The 17,327-nt window shown below is 29.4% G+C and overlaps 1 protein-coding gene across 8 annotated transcripts; it reads left to right on the top strand.

Annotated features, from left to right (window-relative positions):
• Positions 1 to 7,848: 7,848 nt before the first annotated feature.
• LOC137816941 (uncharacterized) lies at positions 7,849 to 15,927 on the top strand. Of its 8 annotated transcripts, none has more exons than XR_016522976.1 (20): positions 7,875 to 8,784; positions 8,872 to 8,916; positions 9,180 to 9,261; positions 9,387 to 9,455; positions 9,808 to 9,978; positions 10,072 to 10,137; positions 11,283 to 11,351; positions 11,431 to 11,499; positions 11,572 to 11,846; positions 13,673 to 13,809; positions 13,917 to 14,014; positions 14,083 to 14,121; positions 14,213 to 14,272; positions 14,434 to 14,535; positions 14,660 to 14,711; positions 14,799 to 14,854; positions 15,031 to 15,095; positions 15,187 to 15,238; positions 15,400 to 15,579; positions 15,798 to 15,927. XR_016522976.1 is itself a non-coding variant. In XM_068620123.2 (19 exons), the coding sequence occupies exons 1-19, from the start codon at positions 8,246 to 8,248 to the stop codon at positions 15,463 to 15,465; spliced, it is 2,112 nt and encodes a 703-aa protein (XP_068476224.2). In that variant the 5' UTR covers positions 7,849 to 8,245; the 3' UTR covers positions 15,466 to 15,927. The 8 variants fall into 8 exon arrangements, 4 of the variants coding, with proteins under 4 accessions (XP_068476224.2, XP_068476225.2, XP_090160491.1 ...); XR_016522979.1 differs by having other exon boundaries at positions 8,202 to 8,784; positions 9,798 to 9,978; positions 11,437 to 11,499; XM_068620123.2 differs by having other exon boundaries at positions 7,849 to 8,784; positions 15,400 to 15,927.
• The last annotated feature ends 1,400 nt before the right edge of the window (positions 15,928 to 17,327 follow it).

Here is a 17,327-nt window from a genome sequence, read left to right as displayed (position 1 = left end):
GTAACAAAATAACATTTGAAAAGGAAAAATACAATGCAAATGACATTTAATGAACAAATTTATTAAAGTCAGTGCAACAACAACTTTATTTTTTCTTGTCCTGAAAAGCAGAAAGAGTTTGACTAAATAATTACATACGAATATGACCACAGGTAATTATCGACGTCGGTAAGTGTTGTGTAAGAGATGAGTTAATTGAGTTTCCGACGGATGTATCCATCGGTAAATTTGCGACAAGCGATTTACCAATGGATGTTTTATTGTCAAAAATATCCGTAAAAAATTTCGTGTTATCGATAAACTTTAGTACTTAGCAACGAATTTTGTCCTTCAGAAATATGATTTGTTTTGTAGTGTTGACTTGAGGTAAAATACTCAATGAATCGTATATCTAGGAATTAATCATGATTTTATTGATCATCTTTTAATCATTAAGCTTAACACAAATATTATTTTGTTGAATTACACAAGAAATTTGGGTTTATAAAAGAAATTTAAGTTATTTTCACCCAATAAATTAAGTTTTTCAATAAATTTGATGATTGATTTTAACGTTGAAAGTTGAAGTATTTAATTGAATACCACATTACAAGAAGAGGTATCAAGTTCTAACCATAACATATTTACTCATTTTATAGAATTTAAACTTGTTAATTTACTTATTTTTCGTATTTTTAGTATATTAATTACTCTTAATAATTTCATCCTTATATTAAAATTTCATAGTTCAATTAGTCTAGATAGTAAAAAATTGTATACTTACTAATATTGTGCAAGTTTCTTGAAAAAAAAATAATACTTAGACTTTCTATCTTGTTACTTATACCATTTGATACACTTCCACAAAATATTTGGTAATCTTCTTCAACAATCGTGGAAAAAATTAAAATTCAACATTTTAATTTTTAATCTAAGTTAACTCTTTTAGTAATTTTGTTATGCATTTTAAGTACATTAAAAGATAACAGGTCTTATATTAATTGTTTAACTTTTTCACTTTTAAAGAGTTTTTATATTAAGATTTTTTATATATTTGTAAAGTGAGTAATAAATACCACGATTCATGAAATTATGAATTTCATTTATAGTTTTGGTACACGGTAGAAATTAATTTAATTGAAATTGAAAGTCTATAACACAAATAAGCTATTGAACATAAGAAATGGTGATTGATAATGAAAGTCTCCAATATAACTAAGTTATAGCACATGAACAATTGGCAAAATAAATAAATTTAAAAGTCTAAATTAAAAAATTAACAAATGACGACCAATAAAAAATACTTAAAATTGACTAGTATACTCATCCTAATTTTATAATCAACCAAACAAGAGAAACACTTATTGGACAATAAAAAGAAAAAAGAACTTACAATTTTTTTTTTAAGAAAAGTATATTTACTACTTAAATATGTGCTCTAAGAAATACTTACGAGAATAATATATTTAGTACTTTTATATCGTTTAGGAATGAATGCTAAATACAATATATATATATATATATATATATATTCTTTTTATAATCTTTTCATATGTTTTTCAAGAAATAAATAACAGATAATATTTGAGATGCTTAACCTAAGATATATAAACAATGTGGGTATTAGAAAAAGGTAATGGGTATTATGTAATTGATAGAGAGTAAGTTGAATTTCTTTTCAAGGTGCTCAATAAATTTTCATTTAATAAGCTTAGTTAAATTTTAAATCTGTTATAAATTTAATTATTTTTAATTGGGTTTATAGTAAAGCAAAAATGAAATATATATTATAAAAATATCCCATAATCACTTGAATTTCTATATCATCGTTTTATGTTTTTTCTTATGTAAATGAGTTGACTAATTCCTTTCATATATGTATCATGAAATGTTTTTTCTTGTATACTATCATATGGGATATGGGATTCTCTTTGGTGTAAATATTTCATTTTTCAATTTTATCTTTTACAATATTAAAATATAATAAATTTAACTATTATTTATTTTAAATTGAATATTTAAATTTTTAAAAATTTAGAGAAATTTGAATTTAAGAAAAAAATAAAGAATCAAATTTCTTACAATTTTATCCTTTAAATAATTACTTTTTTTAAATTCAAATAATTCTTCCCAATAAAACAAAAAACCTACACAGTAGTAAATTCATTAACAAAATTTTTACTTATTATAAATTGTAAATAAACTCAAATAAATCCATGAACTAATTTTTGTTTCATATCCTATATAAGGTAGAATTTATTGTTATAAAATGATAAAATTATCACTCTAAATTAGTGTTTTTATTTTTATGTATATAATAAAATTTGTAATAACATTTATAAATTTATATCATATATTCAATATAATTATTATAAATTTATAATGAAATATCTATAAAAAAAACACAATAAACTTTTTAAAATATTTAAAAAATAAACGTTTTTATTAGTGATAAAAATAAGATTGTTGACTAATTCCTTTAATAAATCTAATAACTACAAATAATGATTGTTAAACTTGACTCATATTTTCGGATTTATAATTCTTAATCCCAACATTGTAGTGTTTATTTAGTTGAATCACTATATGAATCTATTTTACCAAAATTTCACTAGAGGAAATAGTCATAATTAAAATCCAACAAAATAAATATTACAGAAGGCAATATATTCAATAAACTAACAATAATTAAAGCACATAAAGTTATCCAAAACTCAAATATAACTAAAAGGCACTTATACTTCTTCCATTTCATAAAAGTTAAAACCTAAATAAGTGAGAATATTGAGCTAGTACATAGCATGAGAGCAATTATTTTGATCCTCATACAAAGAACTTGGACCACATGAAAGATAAAGCTAATCTAGTGACCTAATACTTTACTTTTTACTGAAAATTTCTAAGATGCGTCACATATAAACATTTCACAATCTTTTAATACTCACCACTCTCATGTAACAGCAAAAACAAAGGATTCAGTATATATATATATATATATATATATATATATATATATAATGCATTAATAATGTTCAACCAACTTCATGAGATTCACCCAAAGTGTACTTCTTACATTTCATCCTATAAAAATTAATACTATATAAAGAGTTAAATATGAATTACTAATATATAAAGAATTAAATACGTCACTAGTATAAATTTTAGACCTCTTTGATATGGTAAAAAAAACTATTAAAATGAGTTTAGTCAGTTTTTTATGCGATAAACATAGTTTCAGTGTAGATTAGAATGTTAAAATATTTCACGTTGACTTATGATTGATAGTTTTTATTGGATAAATATATTTTTAGTGTAGAAATGTTAAAATATTTTATGTTGACTCATCGTTGACATATATGTTATAATATTATAATACAGTTTACACTAAAAAATTTGTTTATATCAAAAAATTCACTGATAATAACTCATTTCAATAATTTTATCACAACAAGTATTTATGAGGTCTAAAGTTTGAACTAGAAAAAAAATTAAATCTAAAAAAAAAAACATATTTAACACATATATAAATTATAAGATAATAAATCATAAAAGTTTGAAATATACTCTTTAATTTTTATATTCCAATATACTAAAATAAGTTTTATTCAAATACTTCATCCTTTGTACTGATACTAAATAATATATACAAAAACTTTATCTTCATTACTTCCAATTAAGAGAACTAAATAAATCCATGATAAAGTCTCGAATATAATCTTCTAGAGACCTGTTTTTATAAATAGTTTGATTATTTGAGTTCATCAAAGTAAACCATCAAAATTGGACTCGTGTGTTTAAAGGAATTATACTCAATACTTCATCCTTTAATAAAATGTCACAGTCAAAATACTTTAACCAGAAGTTCCTAAAACTAAAATATTTGATTATACTCATTCAGCCAAATCAAAAGCTACTTTGCCTCTTCCTTTTCTTATAATTTCCTTTTACTTCATCCTTCCATAAAAATCCAAATATAAAACACAACTTCTTTAGGCTATATTTCATAGGTATGATCTATCACACTATTAATATTTATAGAGTGCCTAATTATGAAAAGAAAAATAGTCCTAAACAGGTATCAATAATAATAGGAAAAAATATATGGTTGTGATAAAAATATGATTTATCCAAAGATATAAGAGTTATTTAATTTTTATAATTAATTTTTTCAATCAAAATAATTATTGAGTGGATAAAGTCTATAATTTTCTTTATGAAAATGTGTAAAATTATTTCATAATAATTCATATATAATAATTCATATATATAAATTTTAGTTGAAAGATTGTTTAGCTACTTAATTAAAAATATATGCACTTATTATTCAATTAATATCAAAATATCCATTCATTATATTAATAAAATTGAATGTATGATGTCAGTAACAATATCTAGCATTATTGTAATTGTAACTAGAATTCTTGTAACTAGATGACTTAAAATGATTTGACATATGCATTCACAAAATTTCAATAAAATTGATTTCTATTGGTTAAATTATTTGTCTTAATAATTTTTGTATATATACTGAATTTAATAAATATAAATTTGAGAGTTTACATTATGTTAATCTTAACATTCCTACTACATAACCTAAAAACTATATAATGGAGTTAAATATGTAATTAAATATATATATATATATAAATCATTCATAAAGTATTCATGGATTATATAACAAGATGTCTTTTGGTGTGACCAATTCTCGAACAGTATTCATAGATTATATAAACAAGATTTTCGTTCAGTTTTTATCACTTTATAATGTTTTTTATAGATGATATTCTCATTTATTCTAAGATATACTTCAGGAAGATTTGCAAACTATTCTTCAAATTTTGATAGACAAACAACTATATGCTAAACTGTTTAAGTGTTAATTTTAGTTAAAGCGAGTAAATTTTTTGTGGCACGTGATCTCCAAAGAAGGAGTATCAATGAATCCAACCAACGTAGAAACAATTCTACAATGAGAACCACTATAGTAACTGGAATTTGTAGTTTTCTATATTTTGTAAGGTATCATAAAAGATTCACTTAGGGATTTTCTAGAATAGCTATGACTTTTACTCAAATTACCAAGAAAGGCCAAACTTTTGAATGAACAAAAAAGATGCGAGAATAGTTTTCAAAAACTCAAGTAAACATTAACCATTTTCCCTTTATTAGCATTACCCAATCGTACTGGACACTGGTGATATTTTGTGATACTTCCAAAATGGAATTAGGATGTGTTCTTATGCAAGATAGAAGGGTAGTGACATATGCTTCTGGGCAATTAAGATCACATGAGAAAAATTACCCAATTCATGATTTGTAACTAGTTGTCATTGTTTTTGCACTCAAAATATGGAGACATTATGTTTATGGTGATAAGTTTGATGTTTTTAGTTAAATACTTGTTTGATTAGTGAAATATGAGATAAAGAAGATGGATGGATTTTTTAAAAATATTATGAATTTGAATTACATTATGATCCAGTGAAAGCAAATGTAGTGGGAGATGTTTTAAGCAAAAAATGCTACATATCTTCTCATTGATGATTCAAGATATGAGTTTTTTATAAAAGGTTAGAGACATGAATTAATCAATTACACTGAGCCTTGTTAGAATGAAATTAAAGCGAATTCAAATTACGAGTGACCTACAGAGGCAAATTCATGAGACTTAAGTAGGCGATGAATTCATTCAAAAGAAAAAGAGGTTGATAAGGCAAATGAATAGAGACATTTTAGGCATAGATAAGGGAAGAATTTTAAGATTTAATGGTAGGATATGTGTAACTAGTGATGTAGAGATTAATAAATTGATTTTATAAGAAACACACAAGAGTAAATTGACCATACATCCAAACATAACAAAAATGTACCAAGATATTAAAAAATATTTTGGTGGCTCAAGATGAAGAAGAAGATAACACAATATGTAGCAACATGTTTAGTTTGTCAAAAAGTTAAGATAGAACACCAAAAGTTAGCAAGACAAATCCTTAGATATACCTAAATAGAAATGAGATAATATAACTCCACATGGGTTATCGTGTGTAGGTTAAAAAGATATGCTCACTTCTTACCCATTAACATTAGGTATTAATTGGAGAAATATGTTGAATTGTACATATGAGAAATTGTAAGGTTGCATGAAGTTTCATCTAGTATTGTATCTGATGGGGATCCTAGGTGTACTTCTAAATTTTGGGGAAGCTTGCTTACATGAAGCTCTAAGGACTAAACTTATATCTCCAAATAGATAGATAGTTAGAAAATACCATCTAATCCTTAAAGGATTTATTGAGAGTTTGCGAATTAGAGGATTATGGCAGCTGTGATTGATACTTGTCATTGATTGAATTCATTTACAACAATAGTTTTCATTCTAGCATAGGTATGATACCCTATGATGGGATAAAATGTATGATACCCTATGATGGGATAAAATGTGTGACACCTTTGTGCTAGTTTAAGTATGGAGAGAAATTAATCTTATGACTTGACATGGTTCAATAAACCCCCAAAATGATCAAGACTATCAAGAAAAATTGAGAGAAGCTCAAAGTGGATAGAAAAGTTATGGTGATAAGAAAAGACGATCATTGAATTCCAAGAAGATGGTCATGTATTCTTAAGAGTCACCCAACAAATGGTATTGGTAGAGTAATAAAGAGATCCACTCATTGATTTATTGGTTCTTATTAGATTCTGAAAAAAATAGGTCTTGTAGCTTATCAATTTTTTTTATCTCCTTTTCTTTTTATTCTACACAATCTATTTCATGTGCCTTCAAGGATAACCTTACATTTGAAACAATACTGATAGACCTTACATTTGAAACAATACTGATAGGTTATGAACAAGAAGATATAGTAGTTGAGGGGAAGACAAATTCTAATAGTGAAATTCATTTGGAACGAAGACACTAGTTTATCTCAAGTTAGGCATTTATGCATTTTATTTATTTCTATTATTTAGTTTATCCTCAGTTACACACCACTGATATATTATGTTTATTTATTTATCTCTAGTTATGCATTGATATTTTCACTTAATTAAATTTATATTATTTATGTTATCTTACTAATATACCTATATTTTTTAAATATAATATTTATTATTTGTTTTATTCAATAAATAAATATTATAGAAATAATCTAAAAATTATGATATTATAACTTGGAGATTTAAATGAGTAAATACTATTCAAGATGAGATTGTCTTGTGTTATTCTATCAACCATGATAAAACTCATTTATTTCGACTGATCACTATAAAATTAATTCAAATCTTTTTAATATGAAATAAAATGAATTATATTGATGAAATTGCAAAAGATAATTTACGTATTTTCTTGATATAATATTATTTTACCTAATATTTTTGATAAAAATAAAAAAATTAACTTAAATAGATGGATGTGCTAAATTTTTGAAATCCCTTCTATGCAATCATTACAATAGTTTTACCATGGATAAGTTGAAATATAAATATTATTACCAAAGACTTATCAACATCCATTTATAATATTTATAGTATGAACGTTTTTGAATTATGTTAGAAGGACCAATAGTAATAATCTTTTTAATTCCTCTTACTATTCATATCAATCCTTTAATTAATACGTTTTAATTGATTATGTAAAGAAAGTAGTAACATAAAAAATAAAATAAATTATAGATAGACAAAATCTATCCTTTCTTTCTAAACAATAAACATATGTGGAATAGAAAAAAAGATATAATATAAAAATTGTAAATTATATATATTACTAATATTTAATAGAAAATAATGATCTCTTATTAAACAATAAACGTTTTTTGAAATGGATTATATTTTCGTTAATTTTAAAATGAATTAGGAATTGGAAGAATGAATAGGAAAAGTTGAGCGCAGTAGAAAGTGAAAAAAGAGTGGAGGGTCCCATTGAAAGAGTGGGAAGCGGAGAGGAGAGGAGAGAGAGAGGACGAGGAAGAAGGAACATGTCAGGCGTTAGAAATGGGCGTTGTTGTTTTGTTGGTGTGCCCACCCTTCACCTCACCGTCATTCCACTCTACTCCTCCTCCTCACCACTCTAATAATCTAATAATCTAATTCTTATTATTGTTATTATTATTATTATTATTATTATTATTATTATTATTGGTATTGTTATTAGCAGAGGCAGCAGCACACACCATACTCTCCTCTACTCTTTTCAATTTCAATTGAATTGATGGTGGTCAACGCGAGGTGAGGGTCAATTTAGGTCTTGCATCACTTAATTCAGTTTCAAATGGGGAGCAGAACCTACTCCGCCAATCCAGCCGATTACAAGCTTCTAGAAGAAGTTGGTTACGGCGCCAGCGCCACGGTCTATCGAGCAATCTACCTTCCCTACAACGAGGAGGTCGCCGTCAAGTGTCTGGATCTGGATCGCTGCAACAGCAATCTCGAAGACATAAGGAGGGAGGCGCAGACCATGAGCCTCATCGAGCATCCCAACGTCGTCAGGGCCTTCTGCTCCTTCGTCGTCGAGCGAAGTCTGTGGGTAGTCATGGGATTCATGGCGCAGGGCTCCTGCTTGCACCTCATGAAGGCGGCGTATCCCGAAGGATTCGAAGAGGCCGCCATCGGATCTATCCTCAAGGAAACTCTCAAGGCGCTCGAGTACCTCCACCGACATGGACACATTCACCGCGACGTTAAGGCCGGCAATATTCTCCTCGATTCCAACGGCCAGGTCAAGCTCGCCGACTTTGGTGTTTCCGCTTGCATGTTCGACACTGGTGACCGCCAGCGCTCCAGGAACACCTTCGTCGGAACTCCCTGCTGGTGCTTCTCTCGCTTCCGTTGCTGTTTTTGGTTCCTCTTTGTGCTTCGTCATTTGATTTTCATGTTTCAGTGTTCACGTTTTCGCAGGATGGCGCCGGAGGTGCTGCAGCCTGGAACCGGTTATAATTTCAAGTCAGTTAGTGCTCTTTTTCTTCTGGATAAAACTCAGCAATTTCTAGTGTTGTTTAATTAGAATTGGGGTTTAACTTTGTTAGCTTGTTAATTTATGTGGACCTTTATTGTGGATATCATGCGTATTTATGAGATAAACTCCAATTCTTATTCTAATTGAAGAAACACTAAAAGTACTTCAGTAACTGCATCTATGTTTTGTTTGTTGGTTTGGATTAATTGTCATTCAGACTTATTTGTTTGAATTGGATTGGGTTGGACAGAGCGGATATTTGGTCTTTTGGAATCACGGCGTTGGAGTTGGCTCATGGTCACGCACCTTTCTCCAAGTATCCTCCCATGAAGGTATGTCAAAGTTGTATTTATTTGCTGCAAAGTGTTCAGAATGGTTATGTTCTTCGGTTGTAGGTTTTTGTGATTTGTTGTGATGTGCGGGTTAAATAGGGATTCACAGTTAGTTTTTTGTGTAGGTTCTTTTGATGACAATTCAGAATGCTCCTCCTGGGCTTGATTATGATCGTGACAGAAAGTTCTCCAAGGTATGGGTGTTCTTTCTGCATAGACCAATTCTTCGGTATTAAATGCATTTGTGGCTTTATTTGGTTTACCGTCAAGGTTTATTATATGCGAACATACAAACATGATAGTGACTATGTTTCTGCTAAAGAGACACACATTACAAATTTTTTTAAACAAATTAATTTTCATGTCAATGTATAATCAGATGATTTGTTAAATATATCAAATTTAGCGTAAGAGAAACATGGACACACGGAAATGCCATGCTTGTGTTTTCACTACTGATAATAATAATAATAATAATAATAATAATAATAATCATTATAGTAGGAGTAGTAGCAGTCTAATTAAAGTATTTCCAGTTGTGACCAGTCTTTTAAGGAAATGGTTGCTATGTGCCTGGTAAAAGATCAAGCAAAGAGGCCATCTGTGGAGAAGTTGCTCAAACACTCCTTTTTCAGACAAGTGAAGCCTCCAGAGCTTTCTGTTAAGAAATTATTTGCTGATTTACCACCCCTGTGGAACCGTGTCAAATCCCTCCAGGTTTGATATCATGCGTACTTCACTGCATAGCTGCTATATAATTTCACTTAATCTGTTGCTTTTTCTTTGCTTGACAACACAAAAACCTTGCAGCTTAAAGATGCAGCTCAGCTAGCACTGAAGAAAATGCCTTCTGCAGAACAAGAAGCTATATCTCAAGTAAGCCTGATATCAGATTTTATTTGTCACGTGATGTGATATGTAGTCAATGATTCATAAGAACATTTTCACGAATGACTGATGTTATCTAAGTTTGTCCCTCCTCCCCTTTCCTTGTCTTCTTGAAACCTTGATAGAATATTCAAGTCTGGTTGATTGATACAGTGCATTACATACTTAAAATGGTATACCTCTAGTTGATATTGCTTTGCTTCAATATTTGTCTATTTACTCTTATACTTTAAATTAGAATACACAATTTGGAGAGTGACACTCATTTTCCTCACTTTCTTAATTAGGCATTCCCAATATTCTCTTTCATTTCTCCTCATCTTTCACGCCACTCCTTCAGTTGGCTTATGAATTTCTCTATCAACCTTTTTAAATTATCCTTCTCTCATCTTTATCTATGTACTTAATCTTCTTAATCCCTCGTGTTTCCTCATTTTTCATCTTTCATTCATATCTCAACTTAGCTTTATTATTTCTTTTTGAGAAATTCTCAAAAGTTGAAAGTAACCTTGCATCACTATTTGAATTGTTCATTATAAACCCAAAATTAAACATTTGTGTTTTGCAATTTGCAAACTAAAATACTAAAGTAACGATTTCAACACTTATATTATATACAATAACCAAGATTTCATGCTTATTTGGCCTTGCTATGAAATTTTCTTTTTTAGTAAGTACTTTCTTGAAAACATTTCTATAAAAAATAAACAATTCTGTCTTTAAAATTATGTTTTTTTCCTGCTCGAGCTTATTGGAAAATCTCCAGTTTCCAGTTTATTACACCTCTTTAATAAAAGTTTTCTGTTTCCCCCCCAGCTTAAAATCTCCATCATTTTTTATATGAACACCTAAAAACCAATGATCAAGTAAATAAAAGTGTTTTTCTTAATTGAAATTGTTAATTCAAAGCTACCAAATCATCTCTACACTTACAAATGAGAGGAAATTTTGCAATTGGTCCCCTCTCTGAAAAAGGTCTTTTCAAGTGAGATTAAGAGAGAACCATTTATTTTGGAAGCTTGGCATTTTGAAGTTTTTCAGTTAACACCCATTGACACTTAGATCGAGGAAAAATAGCCTTGTTACTTCCACAACCATTGAAATCTAATCCATTTATTTATTTTACTTTCTAGAGTGAATATCATCGGGGAGTTAGTGCATGGAACTTCGATATTGATGATTTGAAAGCTCAAGCTGCATTGGTATGTTATTTTGCTTTTATATTGTTTTAACTTGAATAGTTTTTCTCTTGATCTGAACAGATGTCTTCAATTTTACTAGATGCAGGACGATGATGATATTGCAGAGATGAGGGAAGAAGATGAAAACAAATTCTTCAGCTCTTACAAGGTTTGGTCAACTGTTCTAAACTTTCTATACCTTAAAAATGTTTTTTAAAATCTCTGTTGTTTGTCATGACAGGGTACAAGTGATTTCCAGTTTACTCTGGACAAAAAGAATTCAAAAAACTTGCAACAAGATGAGTTTGCATTACAAGTAGGTAGTAACGACATACCACAGAGTGAGAAGAGAAATGGATCAGTGGCTGAAGCAACATCGTCTACTTCAGAGAATGATATGGGAACAAGCAAAATTAAATCACAATCAGTGAAACTTGGTAAAACCCAAAGTGGACCCCTGGTGCCTGGCTCAGTGCTTGGTCATTCTTTATCTGAAAAAGGGCGTGCATTTGAAAGGTACATTGTATTTTCAAATTAGATATTTGTTGTAGTTTTTATATTGGCTGGTGTTGGTAGTTTGAGAATAAATTGCCTTCCCTATATGTGATGATAAAAGGGGAAAGGAAGTGTGGGGTAAAAAAGGTGGTGCAGGTACATGTATGCAGTCTTCCCTCAAATAAGTTGTAAGAGGGGCAATGGTTCCCCTCATATAATGCCCTTGCCTTTGTAATGTTTTAGTAGTCAGGATCAGGGAGCTATTTCCTTCCACGCCACTCTTTGTCCCTTGTGCATTTAGGCTTTTAGTTGAAGAAAGATGAAAAATAGTAGTCTTTGGTGTGTTAGTGCTGGAGATATGCTGCTTTGTATAAAGTATAGGACCCATGACCTTGTACATGATTAATTTGCAAGTTGAGATACTTTTTTAGTTTGTCTTGACTACCGTATATTGGACGGAACTATTTTGTGCTTGCTAAATTTGTTGGGAGTTTTGGGCCAAGAAGTCAAGGAAATTAATTTCTCAATTTCATGGACAAAAGTAACATTTAGAAGTTACCTTTTTATCAGTAAAATAATATCATCAATATAAACTACATATATAGTGAAAGATTAAAAGGTAAAATTCGTAAGAAAAGGAGGATGGGTTGGTTCTTTTGGTTCTGTACTTCATATCTTTGAAGGCATTTCACTTCTAGATTGCTTTTATGGTTTGAGCATGTGTTTATACCCTAGTATGGAAAGTGGATCAGCTGGAGGGTAACCCTATTGTTCAAGGTAGAAAAGGCTGAGATAAACAACAGTGAAATCATTAGAAGGATTTAGAGGTCAATGGTTTGCTTATAAACATGACTTGCATTGTAATTGAATATTATGATGATGCTTGTTTCGTGTAGTGAACCATAATATAAAATGGTTGGTTATTTTTGTAGTTGTTAAAGATTGTAGAACTAAATGATGCTAAAATATTTTTTACAGGGAGTTTTGTAAGGTGATTCACCTTCATGTGTGTTAGAAATGGCGATAGTAAGGCTTTAAAAGGGTCGAGTTGTTCATAACTTTTTTAGCTTGACTTATTAAATGTATAAATAAACTTGTTTGTGAAACTAAACAAAGAAGCTCAAAGTTTGAATTCAGATTTCTTATATAAATCTTTTAGGCTTTACTTTTAAAACACATGAATAGCTTGCGTTTTTTTTTGTATCAATGGCAAAATACTATAATTTAGACAAGGTATTGTCTAAAAAATAATATATATTATTACTTAGTAAATTATAAATGTATATTTTGAAAACTATAATTTAATTTATAACCTATTGCTACCCACAAGTCATACCTTCATTGTTCTAAATGTTTTGTACTTTCTTCAAAATCTTCATCTTCTACAGTAAATCTTGTGTGAGCATAGTGGCACAACCAATTGAAAAGCTTTTTATAATAGTATTATCCAATTGAAGGTTATTAAACGGTGAAAGATTGAGTGTAACTCACATCTATGTGAGTTGATCCATGTGTTCACACATGCCAAGTTAGGATACATTCTCCATTCGGACTTGCATCTGAGAATGTGGAATAGCCTTTAATTCGGACTTACATGCTTATTTATTTTTATCGAGTTCTAGTAAGTTCAAAGTCTATCTTTGTAATGCGTGTATTTTCCGGATAATCTTTATCCCTTCTATATTTCTTGAGTTGTCCATAAATGTACTGTGTAAAATGTGTAGTTTGAATTTTGAATGAACAAATCCAATTTGTGCTCTTTATGCTGCTTGGTGATTGAGGTTTTCATGTCATCAATAACGTTATCTTTTGCTTGTTAAAATTTGTAATGCTTTTATTACTTTTAGGTTTGAGAATGAAAATCAGTTATCAAGCGAGAAAAGTAATCGTGATATTCGACGAGCTCCAAGCTTTAGTGGTCCATTAATGCTTCCAAACCGAGCTTCAGCAAATAGTTTATCAGCTCCAATAAAATCTTCTGGAGGTATTTGAATCATCATGTACACCGTAAGGCTATTTGTACAAGTTCTAGTATATTTTAATCAGCCATCTTAAACCTTAGTGTTGATTCTGTCCTACAATTCTTGCTAGGATTCAGAGATTCCTTGGATGATAAATCTAATAAGGCTAATCTAGTGCAAATTAAAGGACGGTTTTCAGTGACATCAGAAAATTTAGATCTGGTGAAGGTATGCATTTTCTTATTAATCAATTTGCCCCTTTCGACAACCTTAACTGACTTCATCTTATTGCATAGGATATTCCTGTAAGTTCAGTTTCACGCCGATCGTCACAGGTTAGTTGAGGATGTAATTGATTATTGTTTATATATTTATGTTTTTTCTTATCCCTCGGCTGACATTCTCTTTCTGTTACATTACATGTAGGGGTCTCCAATGAGGAAATCTGCCAGTGTTGGTGATTGGATGGTGGATTACAAACAGATGGTTTGTACAATTTCTATTGGCTCTATACCCAACTTCGATTAACATCTTTTTTATGAATATTTGGATTCTTTGGTTGGTTACAGATTATGTAGGATATTTCATTTATTATTGTATTTGATAAATATACTTCTCTGTCTTTCATTGGATGTATTTCTCTTCAGCCAATTGGTCAGTCCTCCAATGATTCTTCCAATATCAATATTCCTGCATCATTTCTAGTGCCTCATCTTCATAATCTTTTCCAGCAGACATCAATTCAACAGGTGAGAGAAGCTTCTAGTTCGAGGAATGACATAATTTGCTTGTGTGTCTGCTGTAAAACTGATAATTTTAAATGTAACTTTTACCAATTTATAATCACACTGAAATGATTCTGTTTAAATCCAGGATCTTATAGTGAATATGTTGAATGGCTTGCAAACTGCTGAGGCAATTGATGGTGAGTGAAGGATTTTTTTCATGGGTTGTTTGAGGATCTTTTTTCCTTAATATTGGATGAACTAACGAGTACAATCAATTTTTTCAGCTTCTCAGAATGGAAAGTTGCCGCCATTGCCTCGCAATTCAGAAAACAATGGAAGTGTAAGCAAATTTCGTTTAATTAATTTTTTCACTTGTTCGCTTAATTTTTATTAACTATTGTGTATGCCAATTTTCTGCTCAAAACTAGTCACTATTTTTGTGACATAAACCTGTAGTAAAAGACAGTGATTTTTCATCAGCTTTATGTCTTACCTGACATTTGCGTCATTTTATAGGTTGATACAGCAGTTTCAGAGAGGGAACATCTGCTGCTGGCCAAAATTTCAGAACTCCAATCTCGGTTAGTAAATATCAGCTCATAAAGTACTTACTTGGTGACCCTTTCTCTCTGCTGCACGAAGTTAATACACCTTCTGCCTTTGTATTACCAGGATGATTAATTTGACCGATGAACTAACTTATGAGAAGTTAAGATACGTGCAGGTTAGTTTCTTTACAAGATTTTATATTTCATCATCTGTTCTGGATTTTCTTCTGCTACTTGCTTGGATTGCATAAATTTCATGTCCAAGCTGAATCCATTAAATTGGAGCTTTGAAGGTGCCTGTGAAACTAATGATTGATCTGGTTATCAATATGAACAGTTACAACAACAGCTAGCTGCTGTCTACAGCCTAGAACAAAATGGGGAAAGAGAGGAATATGCATGAAGGTTGATATTGATGATCCTCTTTAATGATGTACATGTACATGTGCATCCAGGCGAGTGATCAAAGATACTTTGGACTCCAATTCTCTCTTTACTGAAGGAGAAATAGTCCTTGGTAAGTGTCATATATATATATATGTATGTATGTATGTAAGTATATATATATATATTTTTCTGATCCAGCCTTCCTTGTGTTGAATAAGCCTTTGTGACTATCTAAAGCCCTGCTAGTGCAAATGATGTCATAGTCAATCTCATTATTTATTTCATTTAAAAATTCAGATGTAAATAAGCTTCTCTGCTGTATCATTCTGCAACGTGCTATGTTTGCAGATTAATCCGGAATTGTGGTGATAACTGATAAGAAAGTTGTGGGGACTACCCCGGGGCAGAAATAACATCCCTACATATTGAACTCTTTTTACTATTATTATCGTTAAACCATATCGGATTTGAACTTGTATAGGCTTGTTGTCTTCTACCACCTAAAAAATAGGAAACATGCTAAAATATTCTCCTTCTACTATTCTTCTTACGTCATAGCATCCAATTTAGCAATGTTACACCCCAGCATTAAGCAATTCACTGTTTAATTAGGACCTGATTTTAAACCTAAAAAAGGAAAGCTTATTTTATGATACAATATTTGTTTTATAGTTTTTTTTCATATGCTATTTTTTTTAGTTCGATATGAAAGTGTTAAATAATTTTGAGGTCTTTATGTTCTTCTTAAGAAACTCTCATAATTACCATAATCTTATAAAACGTATCTTTTAATTAAGAAAGTATTTTCCTTAAAACCCAAATAAAAAGTTACATGAAAGTAATTATTGGTAAATTTATTTCTTCATTAATTTTTCTTGGATTAAATTTTATTATTGTAGCCAGCCATATTAATTCAATGGTTATATATATTATATGGTAGAATAATTGAATATTTACAAGTATAGAATTTTATAATTAGTGTTACTTTTTTTTAAAAGAGTATTGTTTGTTAAATTAAATTTGTAAATAAAGATATGTTTCAAAATTATAATAGGTATTAGGATGTTGACAGTTGCCTCAAATTGTAAGATCCTAATGCTAATCCTCGTAAGTTAAAAGATCAAATTGAGTTACGATCAATATTTATTTGTGGCAAGTGCTTCCTGCACCACCATATCACTGCTCCCGATTCAGCGGAAAAGACGAAAACGTCTTTAAAAAAATGAGGTGCATATAAAAATACCTTCCCTTTTCTGGAATAAATTTTTGGAAAATGATGGTTTGACACCTATTTCTCCACTTTACACCCCACTAAATATTAATATTTTAATTATTTTTAATTTTTTAATTTTTAAAATTATTTTAACATTTTATATTTTGTCTAATATTTTATTAAAGACATTTTTTATTTTTTATTTTTTTTATTATAGATATTAATATTTTAGTGTAAATGTAAACTGGAGCGGGGTGTTAAAATATAATCATCCTAAATTTTTTGTATTACAACTTTTCATTTTTTTTTTCTGGATTTTCATTTTCAGAACACAATAATCTCCGAATCTCCTTTTCAAATGTATTATTTTTAATTTCAGATTTTTTTTTTGGAATAGAATTTTAATTTTTTTTCTGAATTTTTATTTCCAAAATTCAATAATCTCTTCCAGATTTATTTTCTGGAATATATTATTTTTAATTTTTAATTTTTATTTTTAGAATAAAAGACATTTTTGGAAATTAAAAAAATATTGTTAAAAATGATTGGGTGTAGGAAGGTTAAAAATGATTTGCCTTTATTTGTTGGTCATCCATGTATATCTGTACCAAACAAACATAAAATTTGTACAAATTTTTCTCTCTTTTCCATTTATTACATAGTAA

The sequence above is a fragment of the Phaseolus vulgaris genome, chromosome 7 (genome assembly GCF_051622355.1).
Source record: "Phaseolus vulgaris cultivar YP4 chromosome 7, ASM5162235v1, whole genome shotgun sequence".
Classification (NCBI taxonomy): Eukaryota; Viridiplantae; Streptophyta; class Magnoliopsida; order Fabales; family Fabaceae; genus Phaseolus; species Phaseolus vulgaris.
The sequence above is the reverse complement of the archived record's forward strand: the minus strand, read 5'-3'. Positions and strand labels throughout refer to the sequence as shown.

What these genes read in the sequence shown, in the direction of transcription:
- LOC137816941 (XM_068620123.2), top strand. Translation starts at nt 8,246, where the DNA reads ATGGGGAGCAGAACCTACTCCGCCAATCCAGCCGATTACAAGCTTCTA. An exon ending in GTGACAGAAAGTTCTCCAAG is followed by an intron (nt 9,456 to 9,807) that starts GTATGGGTGTTC and finishes AGTTGTGACCAG; the next exon opens with TCTTTTAAGGAAATGGTTGC. An exon ending in AGCAGACATCAATTCAACAG is followed by an intron (nt 14,536 to 14,659) that starts GTGAGAGAAGCT and finishes GTTTAAATCCAG; the next exon opens with GATCTTATAGTGAATATGTT.